This window comes from Lacerta agilis, chromosome 5 (genome assembly GCF_009819535.1).
Source record: "Lacerta agilis isolate rLacAgi1 chromosome 5, rLacAgi1.pri, whole genome shotgun sequence".
In the NCBI taxonomy this organism is placed as follows: domain Eukaryota; kingdom Metazoa; phylum Chordata; class Lepidosauria; order Squamata; family Lacertidae; genus Lacerta; species Lacerta agilis.
In genome coordinates, this window is record NC_046316.1 from 33857402 (window position 1) to 33885203 (window position 27802).

General features: G+C 42.8%; 1 protein-coding gene across 5 annotated transcripts; it reads right to left on the reverse strand.

Moving 5' to 3' along the window:
• LGI1 (leucine rich glioma inactivated 1) lies at positions 1 to 27300 on the reverse strand. 5 transcript variants are annotated; one of them, XM_033149256.1, is made up of 8 exons: positions 27265 to 27300; positions 12550 to 12621; positions 7338 to 7409; positions 7169 to 7240; positions 4331 to 4402; positions 2625 to 2794; positions 1377 to 1541; positions 1 to 1272 (listed from the first exon to the last, which is right to left on the reverse strand). In XM_033149256.1, exons 1-8 carry the CDS (start codon positions 27270 to 27272, stop codon positions 455 to 457), a joined length of 1449 nt encoding a protein of 482 aa, XP_033005147.1. In that variant the 5' UTR covers positions 27273 to 27300; the 3' UTR covers positions 1 to 454. The 5 variants fall into 5 exon arrangements, with proteins under 5 accessions (XP_033005147.1, XP_033005151.1, XP_033005150.1 ...); XM_033149260.1 differs by lacking the exon at positions 27265 to 27300 and adding an exon at positions 12966 to 13317; XM_033149259.1 differs by lacking the exon at positions 27265 to 27300 and adding an exon at positions 13232 to 13289.
• Positions 27301 to 27802: the final 502 nt, after the last annotated feature.

Sequence of the window (27802 nt, forward strand, 5' to 3'; positions counted from 1 at the left end):
TCTGTGAAAGATAAACTGCAGTTCTCAGGATTCTTGGGCGAGGGGAATGTGCTTTAAATGTGCTCTAAATGTATGGTGTGTATGCAGCCTTAGTCATGTTTAGACTAGACCCACTGGAATCAGTGGGACTTGAGTTATTCATCACTGTACTATGTACCATTGATATCAATGGGTCTACTTTAAGTGTGACTAAATTTGGATCCAAGCCATTGTGACTGCAAAGAATAATTAATGATTTAATTTGTCTTTTCTTAAAAAAAAAAAAGCAATTCCCAAAAGCACTAGACATGACATTTACGGATGAAGATACTTGTAGTATTTGATTCTAGCAATCTGATCCATTAAAGGCATTCCGCAGACTGGAAGTAAAGGAGAATCATCATCATGCATTTAGTTCATTAGGTCCTTGTTATCACTGGAGGAAGCCTCACAACAAATTCCAAAAATCTCTGTGTCACGCACTTAGGTCCACTATGATATGTTTATAAATCACTGTATTCCCTTTAAAGCTTGAGGCAAAGAGAAAATCTTGCTTGTCGACAAAAATGTGTGTGAAAGATCTTGGAGCTTGTATATTTAATTCCTGAAACTTCACAAATTTCGCCTTTCCTGCCTCCCAGAAATAGACTTGAGTAAATGAATAATCACTTCCAAGAATAGCATACTGATAATTCTTTATCTGAAGAGGCTGGAATACCATTGACCCTCTAGACGGCATCCTTTGTAAATCCAGAAATTTCGAACCTCCCCATTTCATTACTTTGGAATCGCCAATGAATCTTGTTAGACAAACATAAATGTCCTCTTTCACAGTGAAGTGCTTTACGGCATAAACATCCTCCATATCTGGAATGTCAACAGGGTCAACAAATTTGTTTGCTCCTTTGTTCCACTGATATATGACAGGGTGCTGAGAACTACTGGACAGGATCAAGTGAGGTTTGCCAGCTATTTCAAGGTACTCCACATCAGTATCTCTATACCACTCATGCAAAGACTGGTCAGAGTAAAATCCTATTCCATTCCATTTGTAAACAGTGGTGATTCCAGCTTTTGAACTGTCTGCTATTGCAAAATACCATTCTTTCGCCATCGTGAATATTTCAATGTCATTAGGCTTTCTGATTTTGAGAATCTCAATATCCTGAATTTTAGTGAATTTATTTGCATTAACATCTCTTTTGTATATATGGGAGCCGCCGAAAAGTTGGGCAACTATGATGTATAGGTTTCTCTCGACAATGACAGGCTTGCATACAACCACTGATGTCCCTGGATAAAAAAACAAGTATAAAAGAGATAAAAGATTGCTTCATCGCCAACTGACATTTAGATCAGGTAGCATCACAATGTCTGTGGAGGCGAATCATTCATACCTGTAATGTTGTCAAAATTTCTAAAAGTCCCTTCCACGTGGTCCCATTGAAGGAAGATACACTTTCCAGTAAAAGGCTGGGCAATGACAACAAACTCATCATTCTCAAACGAGAATGTGTCCACCGATAGTGACTGATAAGGCAGTTTCCGAAAAACAACAAATTCTGCAAAAAAGGCACACCAAAAGGAGACATGCTCATTTATTTTATTATTATTATTTTTAAAAGGGTTCCCATACATAGGTGCCAGCTCCCTGGGGCCCTGGGTGCTCAAGCACCCACAAAATTCTCCATGAAGGGGCTGGGCACCAACACATTTTTGCACCAGGGCCACGCACACTGCTTGGCACTCACAGCCCCAAGCACCCACAGTCACAGGGCCAAGCTGGCACTCCTGTTCCCAGACAGTGGTTACTTTCTAAAGTCCCTTGTTGCTGTTAACCTGGGCAAATTACCTAACGCAGAAAGTTTCAATGCTGTTACTCAGTTCTTTACTGGAATGAATGGTTGTTGAGTGGAAGCAAAGTTTCGTGGGTGCTTGGTTGTTGTTGTTGTTGTTTTTAAAAAGCTCAAGAACTGAAGAATAACCAGAGAAATCCAAAGTATCACCTGGGAGGAGCTGGGAGGGGGCAGTTAACACACAGCCTGGTGGACAAGGTGTCACGCCGGCAGAAAACCTGCATGCTAGCAGAACCATGTCCACATGCCAGTGGGCAGCTCAGCAGGCATGTGATATCAGCAGGCATGAGATACCAACATATGGCCCCAAATGGGGTGTTCTAAAGGCAGGGAATGGGCATGGGGAGGGAAGGAATCATTCTAACTACAGTGGTACCTTGGTTCCCAAATGGCATAGTTGTCAAATAAATCGGCTCCCAAACTCCGCAAACCTGGAAGTGTTTGCAAACATTTTTCACAAGTCGAACGTTCAACTTGAGTATAAGAAGCTCCTGCAGCCAATCAGAAGTTGTGCCTTGGTTTTTGAACAGTTTCGGGAGTCGAATGGACTCCTGGAGTGGATTAAGTTCGAGAACCGAGGTACCACTGTACACCCAATCCCCTTTTTAGGTGCTAGGCATGCCCCAGAACCTAAAGGTGAGGCTTGAATAGGGTTAGCAGAGCTGGCAGTAGAGCTAGGACACATGTCCCATGGGGTGTGCCATACATCCCCATCCTATAGCATATGGCGAGAGTGACTTGAAAAATATGCCATCAATGCAGTAAATGGAAGGCAGTTAGAACGCTCACCTGTAATAATGCAATCAAATTCATTGGGAGAGAGGCTGTTGATTTTTCGCTTCTTATATTCCGGAGGACTTTCACAATAAATGTCCTCTACTGTTGCATTTGTTCTGCTCACCCATGCAACCAACCACTTCAATTTGCAGTCACATTTGAATGCATTACCTCTAAGGTCCCTGTCGGGAGGAGAAAGGAGGGGCGGGGGTTGTAGGTGCAGTACAAGTGCTTTTAAAACATTAATTTTCCATTTCTTACTTATCAGTCAGTCAACACTTTATTACGGTCATAGAGCAGCTTAAGGAGGGAGCATTTCTTACTTATTTGCAGATATGGTTGTAAGTGTGTTCAAATATTGCAATCCCCTTTTCATCCAGTTAAGTCTCACTGCTCTCAGTATGGCCTCTTGATGCTTTACTTTCCCATTTTATTTCACTCATATCTATTATTTTATTTAATCCATAAAATTTATATACAGCTTAATTGCAAAATAATAATAATCTTCAAAGTGGCATACAAAAGGAAAATAAGAATTAGTTAAAAGAATTAAAACATTCAGAAAATTAAAACCAGCAATAAACTAAAAAAACACACATCTGTATTCTTGAAACCTGCATGGGCTTATCTAAACAAAAATGCATTTAGCAGGTGCCAAAAATAGTATAGTGAAGGCGTCTGCTTGATATCAACAGGCAAGGAGTTCCAAAGTGTAGGTGCCACCACTTTATAGATCCTAGTAAATATAGCTTATACTCTGCAAGCACAGGGATGCTCCTGGCTGCCACTGAAAATGTCCTCCCCTCTCCAAGCCTCATCTCTACTGCAGGTATACCTTGGTTTGCTCTCACCAATGACTATGCCCTCCTAATAATGCACCAATAAAACTGCCAGCACATTTGCAAAGCTAAGCAGTGTCTGGTATGGTTTCAAATTGGATGGGATACAGTGTAAGCCAACCTCACAATGCCTAGGACAGTAATGTCTCACACTGAATGTAACTGATGTGTAGAAAAGACTTTAACTGAAAACAGATGTTATAGGCCTATATGTACCTTTGTTATACATGAAAATCTTTTAATAAAAATAAACTTTTTTAAAAAAATGGATGGAGGACTGCATGTTGGGATTCCGGCATTGCAGGGGGTTGGACTAGATCAGGGTCCCTTCCAACTCTATATGATTTTATTATTCTCTGATAAGGGAGACTTGATGCCACACAGTCAATCCCATTTTTCAACTTTCCCTGTATATAATCAGGGTGTTTCAACTGTGTCTCAAATGTCAGCTTTCGGCTATGGAATTACACAAACATTGCTAATACCCTTGACAGTGTTCCAGTCACTGTCTTCCTCTATTGGAAAGGTTTGGTTCAAAACAAAGTAATTTGCTTGCTATGCAGCCAATTGAACAATTAGGCAGCAGCTTCGTCCTTGCTGTTGCTTACTGCGTTTCTATCTTGTTACACATTTTTGAAGCTTTAAAGAATTGGTAGGTTGGAGAGATGTTTGGTAACAGGCAAAATATATCTCCTAATGGAACCAGTTGGTGCCTGAATGTAAATTGACAATGCAACTGGCAGCAATGGTTTTAATACATCTGTCACACCATGCCCACCTAATGAGTGGCCAGACCTGTACTTATTCTGTAATAATTACTAGTGAGCATTGATCTCTTGTCTTTTAAATCATAGTGTTAAAATGAAGAAGCTTTCTTACACATTTGTTAAAGAATCCAAGCCTTTGAATATGTCTTTTGGGAGGGTTTGGAGATTATTGTTTGCAAGACTCCTGCAAAAGAAAATGTTTTATTCTTAGCACAAGATCATCCTTTCATTCATTTCTAATCTGTTTCATCAAATACTTCTATGGCAAACAATTAAGGAGTGCTCTGCAAATGACAAGAAGTGTTTCTCTTTAAAGGATTATTTAACAGTTCTTTGTTAAAATATCATGTCTGCACTTCCGATTGCACTCCAAAACAATTGTTGAATGTGAAGATTTCCCATGCCTTGTCAATATTTTGACAAACTCTATGACTTTTTGCTTTCTTTTAATTGTTCTGAAGACTTTCAAAGATGCAAAGTTATTTTATTTATCTTGTTCAATATATCCCACCCCTCAACTGAGAAACAACAACAATCCAAAACAAGCCAGGGTGACTTGCACAATATTAAGCAAACACCATCAACAATCAATGTCAAGAAAGAGTTTTCATCCCATGCATAAATACAAATTTCTGCCCCCTTTCTGCCCACCAAGTGATATTCAACCAATCAAAGCTGCTACACTTTTTTTTTAAAATCCATTTCTGTTGAAAACAAATTGTCTGAAGCATATTTAGTATTAAATGGCTCTCTGCTGTCAAGAAGCCAATTTATAATTATATTTTTAATAGCTGCTTGAATCATTATACTTCTATGTAAAAGTTCATTTGAATGAAACTAGTGTGTCAGGAACTAAATTAATCAGCTGCTGTAATTTCACAGAACAGTTTAATAGGCATCATTATCACAAATTTATTTGCTGTGCTGTACATGAATATAATGGCCCAGTTCAGACCTAATGCTAAACTATGGATTAGTGTTACAGGCACAAACTGCATTGAGCCTCAAACTCATGCGCTTCTCCCTCCTCTCAAGGTGCATTGAAGAAGAGATCAGAAATCTCTGTTTCTACTTTAAAATTAGCTAGAGTTACTCTTTATGTCTGAAATTCATGAAGATACTTGTTAAACTATGGTTTGTTTAATATTGGGTTCTTTGAACACACCATAGTTTTAGTCAATGTAATAAGGAACCTCGTTTGGTAGCAGTGAAAGCTTCTGATCTGTTTGTTGTGACCATGCTGGAAAAGAAGGAAAGGAGGGGCGCAAGGATTACACACACACACACACACACACCGCTTATTAGTTCATTGTCAGGGATGGAGAATCTGTGGCCTTCCAGATGTTTTTCAACTACAATGTCCATTGTCCCAGCTGACTGGTTATGCTGGCTGGGGCTGATGAGAACTGGAGGCCAACAACATCTGGAGGACCACAGGATTACTGATTACATCTATATACATTGTACTTGAACATGATATATCTGATAATATATTTATGGGATGAGGCAGGGATTGAACTGACCACAAGTCCTGTTCCATAATCAAATGCCATCCCACTGGAAATATGACTCTCCCCTCCTCAATACTGTCTTTCTTGGATCTTTTAAAGATGATTTTTTTTTTTACTTGGACCTTTGGAAGAAGATGAGGCATCAGGATATGCCTATTTTTTAGATTCTTGGACTGTGCCAATTAGTTTCATTGACTAATATGAGCCTAATTTTATTATGTTTACACACACACACACAAACACACACACACACACACAGAGAGAGAGAGGATTATTATTGCTGGTTTTAAATCATACACTACCCTGTGATCATTCAATGTATGTATGTGATGTAGATATAAATTTAACAACAACAATAAAAATGTCATTTTATTATGGTATATATTGTTTTACTGTCCCGTTTTCTGTGTATTGTTTTTATGTACACCACTTAGAAATGTGAATAACTAAGCGGTATATAAATGTCTTAAATAAATAATATTGTTTTCATATCAAAAATTTCCATTATTTTATATTACTTATGCATGATTCAATTAAAAAAAAGAAGACTTTGAACTACATATTCCAGGGGTGGGGATGGGGGTGGTAGTTCCAGTGCATTCCCATATTCTGAAAGTAACCTTATTTGGAGAAGGCATTTTTCACGTATAATTTACAGTATAGATAAATTTGGTTTCTGCTAATGGTGGTAATTTGACTGTGAAATATCACTATGTACTAGCCCTTTCCCCTTTAGATTCAATCCAAGAGATATGAACCCCATGCACAACACCAACATTCCACGCTTGTTGATTTGCACAATTTTCATTTTAGGGTGAAGTTTTAAAAGTATTTCTGTGGCTAAGTTGCTGGTGGGTGGAGAAGAAGAAAATGTGCTATTTTATTGTGTGTTATTCACTTTTCTCTAAATTGCAAACCATGAGGCATGCCAAGAGACTGATAGTTTCATTCATGTATGCAAAATATGTTATGCATAAAATTTAATGCCTGGATCACACTGGCTGAGATCCAAAGAGTTACTTTAGGATTACCCAAGGATTTGGGCATACCCAGTGGAATTGTTTAATTTTCCCCACTGCATGGCACACCTCCACAATATCACAAATTGCTTTTGAACCTTCCTTAAGTTTAAAATCTTGCCATGAAGGGCAGTTCAGGGGGTGAAACAAAAGACAAGCTCAAAGCTTCCTTGGATATGCAAAGCAGTTTCTTGATTCCTTGGATCCAAGCTGCAGATACTAACACTACTCACAGAACAGGGTTTGAATTATTAAATGATACATTAGGCCATTGCCTGTTTAATTGTATAATCAATTGATTAATGGCAAAACAGGTAATCAACCCCCGAAACCTTTAGCTGGTTAACAACTTCAAAAGAAATATGTTATTGACATAGTTCTGTAAAGATGGCAAGGAATAAAACCAACACTTTTACTTACAGGTGAATTAAAGATTTCAGTCCTCGGAAGGAAGTGTTTGAAAGAGACTTGATGTTGTTGTTCTCTATAAACCTGCAATGGGTCATAAAGGCAGCTTGGTCAAAGGAATCTCTCTATCTCAAGCACGCAACACTCTCAAGAAATCTTTCACATTATTTTTTGAACTCACAAATATTCTAGATGAGGAAGGCCCATGAAGGCATCACCGCTAATGACATCAAATGTATTTGCTGTAAATAACCTGTATAAAGAAATATAAAGCAAAAAATAACTAAACAGTGACATGTTGTTAGAACAGATGTTTAAAAACCACCTTGCTGGTTCTTGGTTAAAGTTAAAGATGAGGAACCACAGATCTCAGGAGGCATATTCCATGTCCTGCATAAGAACAACCCAAGGCAAATATTGTAATACAAAAGCAGACAACGCCCAGATCCTAAGCAGGAAAACTGACATAAGTTCATTAGAACCTTTGGGAAATAGGCTAGTAGTAATCTATAAATGTGTGGCTATTTGAAATGATGGAGTTTCCAAATGGTTTCTCACTATTGCTCAGTGCGCATCTGATATCATTACCTGTGCATGCAAAAATATACTGTGGCCTTGATTGGATGTTCCAAGTTTTGTTTCTGGCACGTGAAGTCTGCATAAGTGGCCCCAGTTCCAGAGCTTCATCTGTGCTCTCAGCTGCACATGGGAGCTTATGAATGGAACAGGCTTTCCAATTTACTTGCCGTATTCCACAAAGAACAACATCTCCCCCGGGAAAATTATCAGCTTGCTTGTCATATGTCCGCTTTGGCAAAAGTCCGCAAACTTATGGCAGCCCTAAGTAAGCTGCTATCCTACGCCCACTTTCCACAAAGGATGCCCTATTCAATGCCCTTTTCAATGAGGTCTATTTATGAGTATTGCACTGTAAAATGAATGAAGAAACTCTTTCAGATCCACATATGTTTCTGAACCCACAAGGAATCAAGAGATCAATGAGTATTTTAATTGTTTCTCAAAGGTAAATATGGCTACTATGGTAAATATTTTTCATGTTATCTGCAGTAGTGGTCCATGTGGCTGTGTAGGTGAGGCTTAATGAAATATCTCTGTTCACACAAGCTTCCAGGTGGTTCCCCTCTTGCATGATAGTTCCATGTGGCTGTTCAGGGAGGCCCTCCAACTCTCTTGAAAGGCTTTTTAGAGGGCAGGACAGAATGGGAAAAGTTTCTTGTATAAGCTGCCTTCCACTTGGGTAATGATTAGAAGCAACTCAATTTCAATTCAAACTTTATTTGCGTAGCCGACTGGCCATAGCATCTACGAAGCAACTCAATGTACGGTTCAGTCTTTAAAACTATATGACAAGGGTTTGGAATAATTAATTTATTTTACCTTTAAAATTTTCCTTGGACCACGAGTATTTACTAATTGCTCTTATTCGGAGAATACCTTGTCTGATATGATTGGCATGGCATCTTCTACAGGACTTGGAGGAAGTGAAACTTGGCCCCGTGTGCCAGTTGGGTGCCCAGCAGCACCTGAAGGCTTATACTACTTAGGCTTGCCATATTTCAATAGTAGAATTACTGACACCCCCCAAAGTTGTTGAGCTTTTCCAGGAAACCCCTAAAAATAAAAAAACCCCACCCTCCACAGCATCTCCAAGAGGAAGAAGATTATTAGATACAGAACCCCCCCCCCCCCAAATGAAAATGGCCAGGCCCTAATGCACCACTTTCTCCAACATGCCCCCCCACACCTAACCTTCCTCTAAAACGCCCCCCCCACCAAGCTGCCCAGGCTCCCAACAGCCCCCAGAAACATGTAGTGAGGCACTGCCATCTTTCCCCCCCCCCGCAACCTTAAACTTACCACAGCTGGTTTTGTCCCCCTTCCTCACAGTTTGTTGCCATTGCTATCCAGGCCTATCCAGGTCTCATTTAAACTCTTTCCTGCAGACCCCCCCCCCCGTTACCTGCCTGGCCCCCATCTCTGCCTCGACAGTGCTACAGCTGGAATGGGATGGGGGCCCAGACCAGCTGCAGGTCGCCAAAGCAACACAAGGAGGAAGGGCTATGGAGCACAGTCCTCCCCACAAACTGGATTTGCATGTGAGAAACACAGGAATAGGGCTCATGATTCAATAGATTAGATAGTAGGGGACATTCTGTATGGGGATTTGTATATATTCTAGGTTCACAATGGGTGAAAAGTATGTAACGTGTGTGACTAATTTCCATAATGCATTCTGACTGAGGAGTCCCACAGAAATAATTATTATGATGTCTCTACAGATGCTGGAGCAGAAAGAGCAAGATGAATAGACCTCTTGAGGGCAGTAGAACCAGAGGGGCAAGGAAACAAGTAAAAACAGAGGGAAATGTCCATTTTTCCAGCTGGAATGATGCATATGCCTATATCCTGAGAGTAATGAATGCCTGACTCAGTGCTTTTTTCCATTTGGAAAGCCTTGCTGGGACTGAACGACCACTATTCATGTGCCCAAACCCTTCTATGGGTGCACTGGTTGGGCCTTCCCTTGTTTCCTGTTTGCTTCCAGATTATTGGTATATTGGGGTGGGATTCAATCACATTCCAGCAAGTTCAGGTTGCACAGTTAAAACTGTTTTGGACCTCTTGTGTGACAACCCTGCCTCCCCCCCCCAAAAAAAAACTGGACTTTGCACAATAAGGAAAGTGATATGGGAAAGCACTAGAAAGTGTGGGACAACACTAGCTTGATTCAACGTCATCTAGCCTCCCAGCAAACCAATCAGGATTAATTTTCTATAAACAGGCCAACTGGAAGTGACCACAGATCCTTGCTCTGCATCAGAGACCACACCGAAAGGCCTCCTACATTTCATCAGCAGCTAACTGAGCAATGCAGAGTGGTGCAAGCAGAAGAGGAATGGGCTCAGTATAGCTCCACTGTGCACTAAGAAACTCCCTGAATCCCTGTCACCATTTCTGTTCTGAACATGTTGCAGGAGAAGCTGTGTTCTGCCTACCAGTTTAGCTTGATTGTAGCCAGGGCTCATGGTTTGGGTCACATTCTGGAGCTATCTGTTCTGTGGGGACCCTTCTGTGTTCACCCATGGGTTGTGTGGGGTGATCTGTGCAGGGTTGGTATGCAGATGGTCTAATCTTACAATTGGAGTTTAGTCCTGACAATCTTTTGGAATCCTTCCAGCTCTAGGGGCTCTGTCAGGAGATCACAGAGTAATGCTACTAAGCATGCAGATTGGCTGTCTATGTATGTTGCATTACGTACTTCCAACACAGCCCTTGGCATTGTGCTTCCTACCCTCCTGGCTATATCTTCTACCTATTACTCAGGAAATGCATCCCACTTGGCAGACTTCAAGCTACAATCTCTAAGGTATCATGACATTTCTCTATACATTACTGTATACTACAGGATTTGAAAGCCACAATGTTTATGTTACCTGTAAAGGACCTAAACCTATTCTCTTTTGACAAGTGACCTGGCCTTCCAAAATATCTCCAACAGGTAATGGTCTAACTGACCAGAAATAATTTTAGTCAAGAAGACCTGTATGGCATTAGCTCTAGAAGAAGAAAAAATAGTGAAGATGAGAATTTGTGTGTCACATGTTTGGCCTTCTCTGGTACCGACCTGGTCCCTTCCCCAGCTGAAATTAGACACAAAATAAACATTCTAAACTAGGTTGCAGTGTGGTGCAAATATGCTCACTAGCCCCAAAAGGTTGGTGACTCCTAGAATCCTAGAACTGTAGAGTTGGAAGGGACCACAAGGGTCATCTCGTCCAATCCCCTGCAATGCAGGAATCTTTTGCCCAATGCGGGGATTGAACCCATGGCCCTGAGACTGTAACACTCTTAGTTACAGTTATCTTGCATTGCTCTAGCACCACTGTTATTACAATACACATACATCTGGAGCTGAAATCTGTGCTTCTAGGTTTGTAAGTGAGCTTCTGGACTCTCGGTGTTTGAAAAGTATGGAGCAGGTTTGTTTATACTGAAATGTATATGCTGCTTTTCCACCTGCAAAAGGGTCTTCAGAGCAGTACACTGTGAGTCAAGGAAACATGCCGCCTCGCTGAAAAGCCTGCTGAGATGGGCCACCTTGCATGTTCTTTGCACCACATAGCCGGATGGCAGTGCAGGTGGTATCTCACAGCTAAATAGCAAACTCATGATGTGCCTTTCCCTTTATGGGCACACAAACGACCAAATACAAAAACCGCAACAGACTCTTTTCCCCAGCACAGATGATGTGTGAATTTTGACTCGCTCTCTCTCTCTCTCTTTGTAATATGCTCTTACTCCAAAAAAGCTTGTGTGGGATACTGTGTACAGGGACAACATAAAGGTTTCCATGGTAACTATATTTACTCATTTGTCCTGGATTCAAAACCTTACTCGCTGTGCGCATGCCTTCTTATCAGCTCCCTTGACAGTAGACAAGAACAGGAAGGGTCATAGTGTCAACTATCAGGGCATCAGCATTTGAACTGAATAGATGTAATGTTCCAACAGAAGGTAATGCTTAGTAGCCAAGGAAAATTATGCCCTGGACTGACTCATCTCATTTATGCTACCATCATGTACACACACAATTTTCTTTTTTAAAAAATGAGTGAAAAGATTTCTCGACAGGTTTCTGAACCAAATCAGTGATATGTAAGGGCCATCCTTTATAGGTGTCTCTATTTCACACAAAGTATACATTCAAAACAGACATCTTTCTGAGCTATCCCTACTGCACAAAACATCAACTGACTTCAGTTTTTCTCCAGGTCTCTGTTGTGATGGAGAACAGGGGACAAATCCAGTACCTACCTAAAGAAATGTCTGTGGGAAATGCTAAACCTCTACCCAAGCAAACGTTACGGGTTTTGCTTGCAGAATTGTCCCATTGAAATTCAGGTCTCGATTCCGAAAAAAGCCTGTCTATTTAGTCAGCAACAACTCTTAGACTTTAACATCCACCAGTACCAAATTTTAAAAGTGTGGGGAATTAATAATGATGACCCATTAGTATAGTCAGGCCTTTGAAGTACAATACATGTGATTTAGGAATGCAATGTGGGAATGTAATTATAATCAGGCATCTAAATTTAGCCTAGCCAAATAATATTGCCAAGTAAGCACAATGAAGATAATAGTGATAAAGATAACAGCAATTAACAAATATTAAAGAGGCAGATAAAGTTTATATATATATATATATATATATCCATCCCAACTAGGCATGACACACCTTTAATTACCTTTACTGGAATTGCTAGGGTGCACTTTGTTACATAACTGATCTGCACTATTTCTTATAAAACAAGTACTAAAGCTCCGTTACTTTAGATACACATGTTTCATAACATGATATAAATCTTTCTCACAGAAGTTGCAGAGATGGTGAGAAGACAAAACTCCTTTCTGGGATTTTAGTAAAAGCCGATCTCACAAAGGAACTAGAAGGAAAAGAAAACAGACCTTATGTTAATGTGAGCTCCCGGAATAGTTATTTACCACTTCAAAGGACCATTTCTTGTCATCGTCACTAGGATTTACGTTATTTCCACAAAAAAGGGGAAATGGATGCTACAAGTTTCAGAAAAAGAAATAAATTAGATGTTCTAGCTGCATTCAGAAAGAACAACATTAAGCACATCCCCCCTCAACGCCCGGCTCCCGGATTTTGAATGCTGTAGGTATTCACGACTGCAGACACCCCTCAGTCTGCACTGAAAACACCACACATGCTGGCTCAATTTTAAAACAGAAATTAAAAGAACCAAATGCTTACAGCCCTTACAGTGAGGTAACGTCAGGTGGAACGCTGCGCGGAATAGCTCTGGCATTTTCACATAAAGCATTATCTTTGGTACAAATACACCAAGCTGGACATGTTGTCTTCCCTGTCTTGCTCCCTTCAGTCAGCAACAGTACAGAGAAAAAGCATAGGAAAGAAGCAGTTCTTCTAAAGGGTTTGCTGGCATTTCCCATTCTTTTGATCCACTCTGGTTCCAGCCAGTTGAAAGAATGATATCCCAAAACATGAACAGGGTTTCCCCCCCGCACCTTTTTATTCAGCCGTTGAATGTCTTTCTTGTTAAGACACAGCAATATTTTTCTCTCTCTTTCTCCAGCCCTTTTCTTTCTCTTTCCCTCTGAATGTTTCCTCTCTCTCTCTCTCTCTCTCTCTCTCTCTCTCTCTCTCTCTCTCTATTTCTCTTTTTTTGTAGCTGGAAAACCTGCAGCTGAGCTGTATGTTTCTTTTTATTCACTCAAGCAGCGTAGTGCTCTCACAGAGGGAACCTGCGAGGTGCTGTGAAGGCAGGGAGGAGGAAAATCCAACCAGCTGTAGAAGCAGAAGAGGGCTTGCATCACCGCAAAGAAACACTGAGCACAACACAGCTTTAGGTTGCAAAGTGACGCAACTGAGAAAATACACGGCGCTCTCTCTCTCCCTCTCTCTCCCTCTCGTCTGAGGGGAGGCCCTCTTCTTGTTACCAAAAATAGCACAACATTATGCTTTGCTGGTGGGTGGGTGCGTGGGCGTGAGGTGGATTGTGTGTGCGCGCGTGTGTGTGCTGGGGAGATCGGTCATCTTTGACTAGATCCCTCCACCTGTGTAAAAATGTCCTTTGGGAATTGGGGCTCCCTCCCCTCTTTTCTTCTTTGCATAAGCCAAGTGACAGGAAAAAGAGGAAAGTCACTCTCGGCTGCGAGAAGAAATTAAGTGACACGGTCCAAAGCCACCACAGCAAAAGGAACAGTTGTCTTGTGGGTTTGCTTTTCTCGCACAAGCTCGGGTCACGGCTAGACAAACAGGCACACATGGAGCCTATTACCAAGAATGCCTACAACTGTCATTTGAGAAAGAAAATGCTCTTTTGCTCTCAGACAAAATCCCTTTTTAAACCTCCCTTGCATCTTTGTCTTGCTAATGTACGGCAGCCAGCCTTTGAAGCAAACCAATTTGCATATTATTTTGAAAACTTGTTTATTTGCTGCGGTAGGCTGTGTCATCCTTAGAAAGAGGCAAAGGAGTGGGGCTTAATCTACGTAAAGTCGCTGCCTCAGCATCTGTTTCTGAAGCCAAGGCTTCACCCTAGGACAGGGGCCAGCAAACTTTTTCAGCAGGGGGCCAGTCCACTGCCCCTCAGACCTTGTGGGGGGCTGGACTATATTTTTTTGGGGGGGGGCGGAACTGAACGAATTCCCATGCCCCACAAATAACCCACAAATGCATTTTAAATAAAAGCACAAATTCCACTCATGTAAAAACACCAGGCATACCCCACAAATAACCCAGAGATGCATTTTAAATAAAAGGACACATTCTAATGTAAAAACATGCTGGTTCCTGGACTGTCTGTGGGCTGGATTTAGAAGGCGATTGGGCTGGCTCCGGCCCCAGGGCCTTAGTTTGCCTACCCATGCCCTAGGACATCTGAATATATGCAAGTGCCCCTGAGCATTTTGGGTGTGCATTTGCCTAACCACTGAAGAAGGAGCCTTCAGCATTGGGGATTGGAGAGGTTTCTCAAGGATGTTTTATCCAAGGCTTGAGCCCTTGTCTTACTTTTACCAGGAATTAAGCACTGTGACGTTGGCTGCTTAAAACTTACATTTGCCATATCACAGTTTAAGAAAAGGCAATGTCCAACCCGCCCCCCCCCAAATTAGGACTAAGTTCTTATCTTTGCCGTTATCCTATCATTGCTCTTATAAGTAGAAGATATTTAAAGCACTATTGGACTTTAGAACATTCTATGTGCAAGGAGCTGCAGATCAATAATAAATGTACTTAAACTTAACATCCCTTAATTTAAAATTCAAAACCAAAAATGCAGAACATCAGTCCTTTGGAAATGGTTCTTTGCCTGGGCACTGCATCATTCATCAGAAGGATTTTTGATCTTTTGACACAGGGATCATTTTTACTGATTAGGCAAGTGGAGCATAGCTAACCTGCTGGCCAGGTGACAGAATCTGATGAACTGAGTACTGCATAAAATGAAGCTGTCACTGGGACTGGTAGAGTCCTCTCCATCAGACAAAGGGACAAACGATATGTGTTGGGCAGTTCCATGATTCTTCCTACTGATAGTGGGTTTTAACAACAACAACAACAACAATATTACAAGCAGTCATGAAAAGCTAAAAATCAAGAGTGGAGCATCAGAGAGAGTAAGGTAGGGTGCTTAACCCTTTCCTTTCCCTGTATTCCCCCCCCCCCGCAAAGTGAAAAGACGACAATTTTGAACAGACAATTGCTGCTGCTCCTCTGCTCCTGATTTTAGCCACCTACAGCTGCACTTCTTTAAGAAAAACAGGCTGGGAGAAACAATTACAAAATTGCCCACCATTTGCCATTTGGTCCAGTGGAACAGCTGCTGCTGTAACTAAGCCTGTAACCAAGCCAAAGCACATGCAACTCAAATAATTGCACAGTATTTGTCTCAGCTTATCCTTTTGCTCTGTTGTTTCCCCTGTGCCAATTTTTAGATTGTAAGCTCTTTGGGGCAGGGGCCTGTCCCCTTGCATACTCTAAAGCATTGTGCACACTTATGGGTAATAGTGATGATGATGATGATGATGATGATGACGATGATATTGAAAGCACTTAAATAATCCTCTTGTCATTTCGAACTTCAGGCGCATAATAACGACAAGAGGAAATGAATGGATCAATTTTGCCTTTAGTATAACTCCATTAATTCAGGTGCTAAGGGAAAATATTGGTTCATAGAATACCATAGCCAGTAAGCAGGCATCAATATAATTATTTTCCTTTATAAGAATAAAGTATATGGTTATGATAAGAAGTGTTGTTGGGGCACAGAATTTGAGAGGAATGTACATCACCAACAGAGAATGGTGCAGGAAGTGCTATTATCAAGCTGAACATCTAGTATCTGTAGGCCTTTATTAAGTGGACCTCATGCTGATGAACCTCATTTCCCCTCTTGAGGTTGAGGCTAGGGGTACTCCTATGTAGAAAATGGCCAAACACCTTTCGTAGCATGTTGACCCAAAGGTGAACTGTTCTGGGAGCTTTGCTAACACCATCTTGGTAGTCAAGACAACCCCACAATTAATTGGTAGTTGTTGTAGCAATGAGCTTGTACAGTATATGCTTATATTCACTTGCTTTGATATAAGCTGATTGGCTTGCTTTCATGTTATCCTTATTGGTGGGCTTGGGGTGCTGGGTTCTGAGCCCAGAAATGGGAACTAGCTGGAAGAGTTGGGTATTTGCCACCCATGCCCTCATCTGGGCAGGTGGAGCGATGGGAAGTCCTAGGCCATGTTACATATGTTGCTTAGTGGATGAAGAACATATGCACTTTTGCTTGGGTACGGACAAGCCATCTCCTAGCTGTGGTGTCCGTCCTGGGTTCAAGTGAGGAGAGCTGTCAGGCTGTAAGTCTACACCTTTTTTAAATGAGGCACTAGAACTGATTACTCTGGTGTTTTTGGCCTCCTCCTTTGGGATCCCTGCACCCAACTACTCACATGAGCCCTCTACTGGGGCTGTGGTTCAGAACGCATAGACACCCCATGTATCACTACGGGGTTGTTAAGCAGTGGTTACACAATCCATTGACTTGAGTACAGCAACTCATGATGGAAGCAAGCCCAACACTATGGCAGGTAGGTAGTCATGGTGGGAGCTCTTGCCATCTTCTTTTGGAGGTTGGGACTTGTATAGAATTGAGGTGGTGAAAGTGAACCTGTCAGTCATTCACGGCCAAGGGCAGGCAAGTGAGGTAGCAAGCAACTAGTAGTTGAGCAGAGAGAAATGACCAGCACATAAATAATTTCCCACTGTAGAATGTTGCTCAAACAGAGAAAGCGTGCAACTAACCTGGAAACTCAGTAACAGGAAGTGGCCCAGAAATGGCCTTCTGCTGTCACTGGATCTGCCAAATGACCTGAAGTCCACTAAACTGACCAGCAGTCATTTCTGATGCAAGGAACGGAGTAATAAGTGGCTCTGGATTCCCTTTAAGCCTGTTCTCTGAGTCTTAGGACAATGAGATGTTGCAACTTTTCCTCATTTAACCCCCGCCCCACATGTGTCCAGCTTCTGCACACATCTCCCTATATCCATGCATTATGCAGTAGAACGCAATGCCTTTGTTCATATTTTCCAGCCCAGTACCACAAAGCCCAAAAGATTACTTCCCACAATCTGGTTTAACCACAAGTCTAAACATTACAACAGTTTATTTTTATTACAGGGCAATAAAAAAATGAACTTATATTCCCATTCCTGCCAAGCCGGGTATCTGCTTTGTATTGTCATCAATCTGTTTATAAGATTATGTGGGTTGTATGGATTTTTTTAATGGCTCACTCAAGCTTTAGCTGTGGAAATCTGGTTTCCCAATTGTCAGTTCAATCACTGTGACCTCTCCAAATCTTTGGGGGAAGACAACCTTTCTGTTGAGGCCCGTGTCAAGATGCCTGGTTGATTTCCTCTCCTCTCCTTTTTCTGCTGGAGAAACAGGTATGGATTGGATTGAATGCTCCTAGGCTCAGGTCACACTGGCAGCAGTTTCCACAGAAGTCCCTTGTGAGTGCTAAGGATCTACTGCCAGGCTCACTGCCATAGATGGTTGCCACCTGCTCATTTATCAACTGTACAGTTCAGGAATTACAGCTTTGTATCCATTTTGGTCTAATGCACATATTTTTTGCAAAGAACATTTCACCTAATATAACACAGAGGTGTATGTTATTTTCACCAATATATGCTTTTTTATGCACCCGTTACCTGGTTTATGAGGGGTTTTTTGCATGCATTGCTTGCCTGGAGAATCGCATTGCAAAATTTGGAGAATTGCGAATTTCAAAGGATAGCTGTTTTGCCGTTCCCATAATGTTTCAGAAATGTGCATTAGGTGCATTTGTCTTTGAATGTGAACTGAATCAAATTTCCCCTGAACATCCCTACCATAGCTGTCAACTTTTCCCTTTTCTTGCGAGGAACCCTATTCGGAATAAGGGAATTTCTCTTAAAAAGGGGGGAAAGTTGACAGCTATAATCCCTACCAGTGGTGAGTCAACAGTGGTGGAGGAGGGAAGCTTCACCTGGGTGGAAGGTGATGGACAAGAGGGGCCAGGTGAACATATGGAGCTCCAGGCAACTGTTGCCAGGGAGACTGAAATCTTGAGGACAGGAGAGTGGCAGATAAACAGTAGTGGAGATACAAAGCTGAAAAGGGAATGCTGCTTTATTCCTTTAGAGTGGATTGATTTGGGGATGGGCAGAATGTGGTCAGAGGCTCGCAGCAGAGCTTGGGCTACAGACAGGGATGGGGAACCTGGCGCCCTTTAGAGCAGCCCTAGAGCAACATGGCCAATAGTGAAGGTATTGGCTTCTATTGACATCTAAAGGCCACAACACTGGCTAGGCATGGACTGAGAGGTACAGCTTCACCTACAAAGGACCAGAATGGCTATGACGAGAAAAGGGAACCAGCAGCTGGGCATGCATCATTGCAGGACCGTTGCATCATTGTGGAACCCAGCCAGCACCAAGCCTTATTCCATTAATACAGAAATCCTAAGTTCCAGCATATGGAAGAGTGAAATGCATGCAGGATTCTGAAAATTGTCCTGTGTTTATGCTGAATGGAACTTCAGACCATACCTTGGCCACAAAGGATGGAGGAACAGAAAGGAAAGCAGCACCCAGATCTATCCAGTCCCAGCCCCCGTGCTGCATGAGACCTGCTGAATCAGACAAGGGGGCTCTTTGACAGGCCAGCATTTGGCTTGCAACAGTAGCTGTCAAGATGACTATGGGAAGCCCACAAGCAGGTAGGCATCCAGCAGCCTTTCCATGTTGTTTGTCCTCTCCTGAATCTGGTAGCGAGGGGTCAGACTCACCCAGCTCCCCTTTGCTGTTGATTTCCATGCCTGATGACAAGTCAGGAAAAGAAGGATGCTTCCTGCATGGACCATTCCTTGCACACATTTTCAATAAACCAGTATGCTCCTGTTCTAATTTCTACAGCTTGCGTAAGTACCTGTTCCCTTTAATACTTTTTCGTGGGGGGTGTCAAATATACAGTAACAGCAACGGCTCAAAAAGGTGCTTGCACAGAGGTTTCTCATAGCCTGGACTTTATCCTGCTCCATCATCATTTCAAGCTGATAGCAATCCATGGAGCAGGGCCAGGTTCTCGCAAATTCTAGGGTTGATTAGGGACGATCTCTTCAGCACTTTGGAAAGCAGTGGCTTTTTCTTTTGTGGAACGGCATACCGACAGCCAGGATTTTCACCAAACTGAAATAAGCCCTGCTTATTCTCCAGGCCAGTCTGATATTTTCATCCACCAGTCCATTCTGATATTGTAGGTGGAGTTCAGCCAATGCATTAAATCAAGACCCCTTAAACACAGGCTAAGAATAATGGTAGTGCACCTGAGCTTCTGGAGTACAATCCCCTTGAAAAAGCCACTCACCACTGTATTTCCTCAATTTGAATTTTACTGTATTCATTTTGCTTTCTGCTGCTCTTATTGTAATAGCTAGGTGGCTACTGTAGCCTGGCAACAAGAAGAATGCCGTCATGTACATTCTGCAAAACCTATTAAGACTTAAGCTTCCACCTCTCATCATGAATTTGAGCGTTTGCCATACAGCCTCTTTGATGTACAAATCCTGACGAGGCATACCTTGGTTACTTCTTGCAGCAGGGTGGTCTGAAACAGCCATTAGAAACAAAAGAAGGTGGAGTGATGCCAGGCGACTCCTTGGAGACGTTAGCTTGCTCCTTTCAGTATTCCAATTCACCTCTTTGCCTGGAAGAAAGGAAATATTTCCTCCCGCCCACCCAAAAGCAATCCTGTAAACTAGTAATTTCCGGGCCCAAGGCAAGTTCCCAAATAGATAAGTTTCCAAATGTATAAAATAGCAATTATCCCAGAACAGTTCCACTTGCGAAATGATTGGTAAAATCTGGGCTAAGCCAAAAACGAATGTATTCCTTTATGGGCAGTAAGTACTGCTGCTGAAATTCTAAACTGACACAGCACAGATAGACTGCTCCTGATATGTGGTGCTCTACAGTGAGTCAGCTCAGAAGCTGTGTTGCTGCTACCTACTCAGCAGTAGCTAGACAGAGTCACATGCCTTCAAATCATTCCTCCTGGCCAGCAGAACTCAAGGGAGGAATATGCTTTTAGGCAGAAAGCAAAGAGCCTGTTGCCTACACTAAGCTTCCCAGCAAGCTGATATATGACTTTTCATTTACCACCTTGAGTACATACAATTACTCAAAACTGAAAAGACCCTATATAATATGAGACCCATTTCATGTCCCAGTATAGCTTGCTTCAAGTTATGTGCCCTCATAACTTGAAGCAAGCTATGTGCTGAACAACTCCAAGCACGCCTGGAGGATGCGGAGCATTTGGATCCCTTCCAATCGGGATTCAGGCCTCATCATGGGACTGAAACTGCCTTGGTTGCGCTGGTCAATGATCTTTGGCAGGCTAGGGACAAAGGTGAGAGCTGTTTCCTAGTTCTACTGGATCTCTCAGCGGCCTTTGACAGCATTGACCATAACAACCTTCTGAACTGTCTAGAGGGGCTGGGAGCTGGGGGCACTGTTATACAGTGGTTCCGCTCCTTTCTCTGGGGCCGTGTCCAGAAAGTGGTGTTGGGGGATGAGTGTTCAGACCCCTGGGCTCTCACTTGTGGGGTGCCTCAGGGTTCCGTCCTCTCCCCTATGCTTTTTAATATCTATATGAAGCTGCTGGGAGAGATCATCAGGGGGTTTGGGCTGGGTGTCCATCAGTATGCGGATGACAGCCAGCTCTACCTCTCTTTTAAATCAGAACCAGTGAAGTTGGTGAATGTCCTGTGTGAGTGCCTGGAGGTGGTTGGAGGATGGATGGCGGCTAACAGATTGAGGCTGAATCCTGACAAGACAGAAGTACTGTTTTTGGGGGACAAGGGGCGGGTGGGTGTGGGGGACCCCCTGGTCCTGAATGGGATAACTGTGCCCCTGAAGGACCAGGTGCGCAACCTGGGAGTCATTTTGGACTCACAGCTGTCCATGGAGGCGCAGGTTAATTTGGCTGTCTACCAGCTCCATCTGGTACACAGGCTGAGACCCTACCTGCCCACAGACTGTCTCGCCAGAGTGGTGCATGCTCTAGTTATCGTCTGCTTGGACTACTGCAATGTGCTCTACGTGGGGCTACCTTTGAAGGTGACCCGGAAACTGCAATTAATCCAGAATGCGACAGCTAGACTGGTGACTGGGAGTGGCTGCCGGGACCACATAACACCGGTCCTGAGAGATCTACATTGGCTCCCAGTACGTTTCCGAGCACAATTCAAAGTGTTGGTGCTGACCTTTAAAGCCCTAAACGGCCTCGGTCCTGTATAGCTGAAGGAGCATCTCCACCCCCATCGTTCAGCCCAGACACTGAGATCTAGTGCCGAGGGCCTTCTGGCGGTTCCCTCACTGTGAGAAGCAAAGCTACAGGGAACCAGGCAGAGGGCCTTCTCGGTAGTGGCACCCGCCCTGTGGAATGCCCTCCCATCAGAGGTCAAAGAGATAAGCAACTACCTGACATTTAGAAAATACCTGAAGGCATTTTAGGGAAGTTTTTAATCTGTGACATTTTAATGTATTTTAACATTTGTTGGAAGCCACCCAGGGTGGTTGGGGAAGCCCAGCCAGATGGGTGGGGTACAAATAAATTATTATTATTATTATTATCATCATCGTCGTCGTCGTCATCACTATTCCTTCTTTATATGACTTACACAGTAGTATGGACTGTAGATGGACTGTTACATTTGCATTATTTTAAATGGTTTTAGTTTATTCCTACTTGCCTGGCATGTCTTAAATTAAAATAATGATGAATAGTATCTAGAAGACATTAGAAGATTCTGATTGGCCAAACCTGTCACACAGTATTATTGGCTATCCTAGTGCTGTCTGGAATTAGGTATTACGTGCATCTGAGAGTTAATATAATTGCTTTTGGCAACTACTCTGCCAGCTGAACTATTTACAACACTAATGGAGGAATAAACACATCAAAGCAAGAAACCCAGCCAAACCTCCCTCTTTGTATATAAGAATGTTTCAATTCACTTTGTTAGGGGTATTTTCTAGGGTGTTCAACTTATTTTAAAAGTGCCATTGCAGATTCATCTGTCTTTTAACCAATTAACTGATTGGCTAACATTATATACTGTATTTTTCACTCCATAAGACACACTTTTTTCCTCCTAAAAAGTAAGGGGAAATATCTGTGCGTCTTATGGAGCGAATGGTGGTCCCTGGAGCCGAATTGCCCAGGGGCCAAAAGCAGATCGTACTTTTTTCCCACAAAGAGAAAAGGGGGTGTTGAAAGGACCCCGCTCAGCAGTTCATGAGCAAGAGATCGGGAGAGAGATAAGAGTTCCTGGCTCCCTTTCAGTCCTGTCCTTGCCCAGGCCTCCATTGTTGAATGTGCTGCAGAAGGAGGTTGTTTGTTTCTCCAGCGACATGTGACTGGCTGATTAGATTATCTGCCTGGAAACTGTAGAAACGGCTCCCTTTCCTTAAGAAGCTGCAGAAATGTGAGTTGAACCCCATAAAAAGGGGCTTTTCCTCTTTGCTTTTCCCCCTTTGCAAAAAAGCTGCACAAATCTGTGCTGTTCCTCAAAAAACAGGGCTTTTCCCTTTGCAAAAAAGCTGCAAAACTTTGAGCTGATCCTCAAAAAACAGGGCTTTTCCCTTTGCAAAAAAGCTGCAAAACTTTGAGCTGATCCTCAAAAAATAGGGCTTTTCCCTTTGCAAAAGAGCTGCAAAACTTTGAGCTGATCCTCAAAAAAACAGAGCTTTTCCCTTTGCAAAAAGAGCTGCACAAATTTGAGCTGATCCTAAAAAAAACAGGGCTTTTAGAGGAGGAAAGCCAGAAAAATATTTTTTTTTCTTGTTTCCTCCTCTAAAAACGAGGTGCGCCCTATGGTCCAGTGCGCCCTATGGAGTGAAAAATACGGTACATAAATTTGCATAGTATAAAAAAATTGACAGAAGAGCATTGGGTCATTTTTGAGGGGAAAAGTGTGAGATAACTTAGAATTAGAAATAAAAGCTGCCATCCATTAGTATGAGGAAAGGTCATATTTAATATCTTGCTTTTTCCATGTTCCATCACAGTATAATAACAGAATAAAATAGCCTTGGAAAATAAATTGGCATGTCCTTAAATTGCACTTAAGTTGTATTAAAATTGCCCACCATTGATTAATCTGCTGATTAAACTGGTGCTAATGAAGCTAATGCCTATTTTCTCAGATGAAATGAGTGTCATTCAGCAAAAGTGCCTGTGGCTGTAAATGTGAAAGTCCAAGCATAGGCAACATGGTGCTCTCCAGATATTGTGGACTAGGACTTCCATCAGGGCAGCCAGCATTGCTGGTGGGGTGCAATTATGGGAGTTGTGGTCCAAAACACCTGGAGGGTGCCATATTGTCTACCTCATGATTGTCTTTAATGTGCAACAGAGTTGCTTTTGCGAAAATCAATCCACCATCCTGAGTGCACAGAGAGCAGAATGACTCCTAGAGTCCTTCAGTATTATGGCAAGCTCCCAACCTGAAACCTGTATCACAGCCCTTTGGTGGTCTACCTCCACCAACAATGCTCCTCTTTGTCATGGACTGGCCGGATGCCAAGGAGTGGGAGGAGGCACCAGCTGGGGAACCTCCAAGGGAACCCCCAAAGGAAGAAGGCTCAGAGCCTGGCGACAGGTGGTGTGACGACGATGAGTGCTCAGAAGGTGCACTGGGAGGAGGAAGTGTCGGAAGCTGAAGAGGAAACAGGGTTTAGCGAGCAAGAAGAGACTGTAGCAGAGAGGAGTCCAGAATCAGAGGCAGGAGAGGAGTGAGGCCAGGAGACAGAGATGAGGAAGGTGGCTGAAGAATCTAGGGAGTCTGCCCCTCCTGCTGTGACAAGCTCCCCTCCCCCTGGTTTCCCAGAACATGTACAGAAATGAAGAGGGCAGCGCAATAAGAGGCAAGATGTGGAAGCCTTAGGATTCTGGGGAAGGAACCAGGGATGGAGCCTTAGAGAGTGGTGGAAAAATGGGGACCTTCAGTCCTCATAACTGCTTCACTGGGGCAAGACCTACTGGAAAGGGTTGCCGTGACCACTAGGACTGCACTGTTTTGTTTCTTTGAATAAAGAGTTAATGTCACTGACATCGGCTGCTTTAATGTTTTATTGCTGACCTTCACCTGGCTCCAGCTCCTGACACCCTCCATCAGCAAGCTCCTATGAGTTTTCCTGGAGGTGGCAGAACTCCAAAGTACCGGTAGGGCCAAGCTGCAGAGTTAGGCTTCCTTTAAATGCCATACAATGGCCCAGCTGTACTGTTGCCCCAGGGCACTGGGGGAAATTCATAGGATAGCTAGACGGCCTGGCATTCCAGGTCTGAAAACAACAGCTAAAGAGTGGCCAAAGGTAAGCATCAGCAGTGGACTTTGTTAGGGCACTCACAACTGCCTGAGGGTGCTATGTGCTGGTGCCAACCCTCACCAGTGCAACTTTCTCTCCAGCTTCTGCATGCCAAGGACCCAGGTAAAACCAGCTGCTGGAACATTTGAAGGAAAAGCCTGGAGAGCTTCTGCTGAATCTGAATGTTCTACCTGAGCCTCGGGGTGCACATGGAATAACAATGCTGCACCATGCATCAAGGCTACTGGTGAGGGAAGGGGTGTGTTAAACTGGGCCCTGTGGGAACTGCTTCACAGTATTCAGCACTGAAGCCTTAGACGTTTCTACTCAGAAGCTGATTGCCATTGCTATGCTGCAAAAACAGTTACACCGCAAAGATTTTTGAGATCAGAAATTCTCCCTGTAAACCTCTGCTGGGATTCTGAGTTTACATTCCTAGTGATTCTCTTGTAAAGTGTTCTGTTGCAAATGCCAAATTCAGACCAACTGAGGCTCTGTTTTACCTCAGCCACAATAAACAAAATAAACCCTTTTGAAAGGGATTACCCTTCCTACTGGCGCAACCACTAAGATCCACTGCCAGAAGAACATTTCAACTTCTTGCCAGATTAATTGGGGAGGCGAGGGGAACATAGCTTGGAGCTCTCCTGAGGCTTAACATCCATTAGGGTGGTGCAGGTCACATCTAATGTTTAAATTAGACTTTTGTACTATTGATGATCCTCCCTGGCTCTTTGATGTGGACGGTTCAAATTCCTGGGTACGAGAAATCTATCTTTGCTGTGACACATACTTAATGCCGACTACGGAACAACTAAATCTTCTGTAATTTTTTTGTATCTTTCTTCACTTACAGCAAAAACAGGATGTGGCAAGCTGACTTGACATGAGCTTTGGATGGAAGATACAACATATTGGAGCAGGGAATATATATCCGAAGAGTGGCCTTTCCTTTCATATTCCCAAGCAGTGTTTTTTTTCCTTAGAGAAAAAGGTGCTAGAATGCAGAAGACCCACCACAGAGCCCAATGAGGATCTCTTTGCGCTGAAGGGAGTAGTTCCCTTGCCAGCCAGAGGCTTTTTGAGGCTGCACCGCAACCTCTCCCCACCTCTGCCTTGTGTGAGCTGGAGCATGGGGCATGGAGAGGCTTCCGTGCCTCAGCACAGCAACTTAAGGAGCCCCCACCCCAGGCCTCTCTGGCTCCGGAGCAGCTGGGGGCTTGCTCAGCTGAGGCACAGCTTTCTCGTGTGTCAGCTATTAGCTGGGAGGCTGAAAAGCCTCAGCAAAGCCCTGCTGTGTCTCTGGCTCACGAAAAGCTCACAGAGAATGTTCCCTTCAGGCTCCGGGGAGGGTCTCCTTGTGAGCTGGAAGCACAGTGGGGCTTTGCTGAGGCTGGTCACTCTCTGTTCAAACTTCCAAGGTCAGCTTAGAGGTGCCGGAATGCTGTTCTGGAGAGTTCCACCTGAAAAAAAGCCCTGGACCCAAGGAAGGATAAAACCCATGAAGACTTATTTTTGGAACAGATTGGTCTAGAGATGGACAAACATAACACTGTCAATCTGGGGTCACAGACCTTCTTTAATACAAAACAAAACAACAGAAAATTATTTTGCACATTCTTAAGTCACAGATTCATGAATGGCCTTTTTTTTAGGAAACAAAAGAAAATATTTCAGCATTTTGTTTACACTGGTTGTTTTCAAATTAACATCTTGAAAAAGCATAAAATTGTAACATAGTCCCTCTATAACTGACTAACCTAAGAAATCTAGGACCTATTCAACCATTTGTCCCACCTATTATGAGTGTATTGAGTGTTTGCAGGACATGTGCATCACCTTATTGGTGAAAGTGTAAATAATGGAGCCACTGAAAACACAATACAAAGCTCAAATATTATTTCCCAATAAAATTCAATAAATTGAAGATGTCAGAACATTCTAGAGGAACAACACAAAAACAATGTCATAAGTAATACAACACTGCAGCTAGTGTAATTAAAGTGTGTGATATGATACTGGGCATTTTGGGTGGTGGCCCCACAATTGTAGAGTATTAACCCATACAATATTAAGCAGGCCCCATTCCTGGATATTTCCAAACAGAACCTTTAAAAGACCCTTCCTAGTTATCTGAAATCTTCTCTTTCAAAGTGCCACGGGGTCTCTGGTATCTCCGTTAGGACTTTTATTTCACCTAGAAATGAGGTAAACCAGGGGTCCCCAAACTAAGGCCCGGGGGCCAGATGTGGCCCAATCACTTTCTCAATCTGGCCCGCGGATGGCCCAGGAATCAGCATGTTTTTTACATGAGTAGAATGTGTCCTTTTATTTAAAATGCTTCTCTGGGTTATTTGTGGGGCCTGCCTGGTGTTTTTTACATGAGTAGAATGTGTGCTTTTATTTAAAATGCATCTCTGGGTTGTTTGTGGGGCATAGGAATTCGTTCATATTTCTTTTTTAAAAAATATAGTCGGCCCCCCACAAGGTCTGAGGGATAGTGGACCGGCCCCCTGCTGAAAAAGTTTGCTGACCCCTGAGGTAGACCATCAGCTGCCATTTGAAGTGCCTGGGGTGTGTGATGTGATTTCTAAATCCTGGGGAACCAACAATTGGAACTTACAGGGCCATGATAACTGGGGGTTGATCACCTGTGCCACTACTATCTTATTTCACCAGAATCCAGCAGCTTTGTTTGCAGATTCTTCTGCTCAAGTTCATACCTGTACTGGAAAAAGTTCAAGAAAGAGACAACTTAGGGAAAAAAATCAATAGCAGAATATAGTGTTCTCTATTTTAGTTCTATGAAAATAGTTTGCTGAAGTCATTCTAAGACATATTTAGATTAGAATAAGCAGTATCATCCAGACCCATGACTTTTGGACATGGGATTTGGATGTAAGATTCATGGCCATTGAGGCTGTCCTACAAGCAGATCTAGGACCAATCAATGGGGATGCTTAAAATTCTACAAGGCTTAAAATTCTTAAGCAGTATGTGGACCGAGAACTCCCAGAAGTGCAAGCTGGATTTCGAAGGGGCAGAGGAACCAGAGACCAAATTGCAAACATGCGCTGGATAATGGAGAAAGCTAGAGAGTTCCAGAAAAAACATCTACTTCTGCTTCATTGACTACGCAAAAGCCTTTGACTGTGTCGACC

What these genes read in the sequence shown, in the direction of transcription:
- LGI1 (XM_033149260.1), bottom strand. Translation starts at nt 13,156, where the DNA reads ATGGGAAATGCCAGCAAACCCTTTAGAAGAACTGCTTCTTTCCTATGC. An exon ending in CCACCTGACGTTACCTCACT is followed by an intron (nt 12,622 to 12,965) that starts GTAAGGGCTGTA and finishes TTTTCCTTCTAG; the next exon opens with TTCCTTTGTGAGATCGGCTT. An exon ending in TTGGATTCTTTAACAAATGT is followed by an intron (nt 2,795 to 4,330) that starts GTAAGAAAGCTT and finishes TCCTCCCGACAG; the next exon opens with GGACCTTAGAGGTAATGCAT.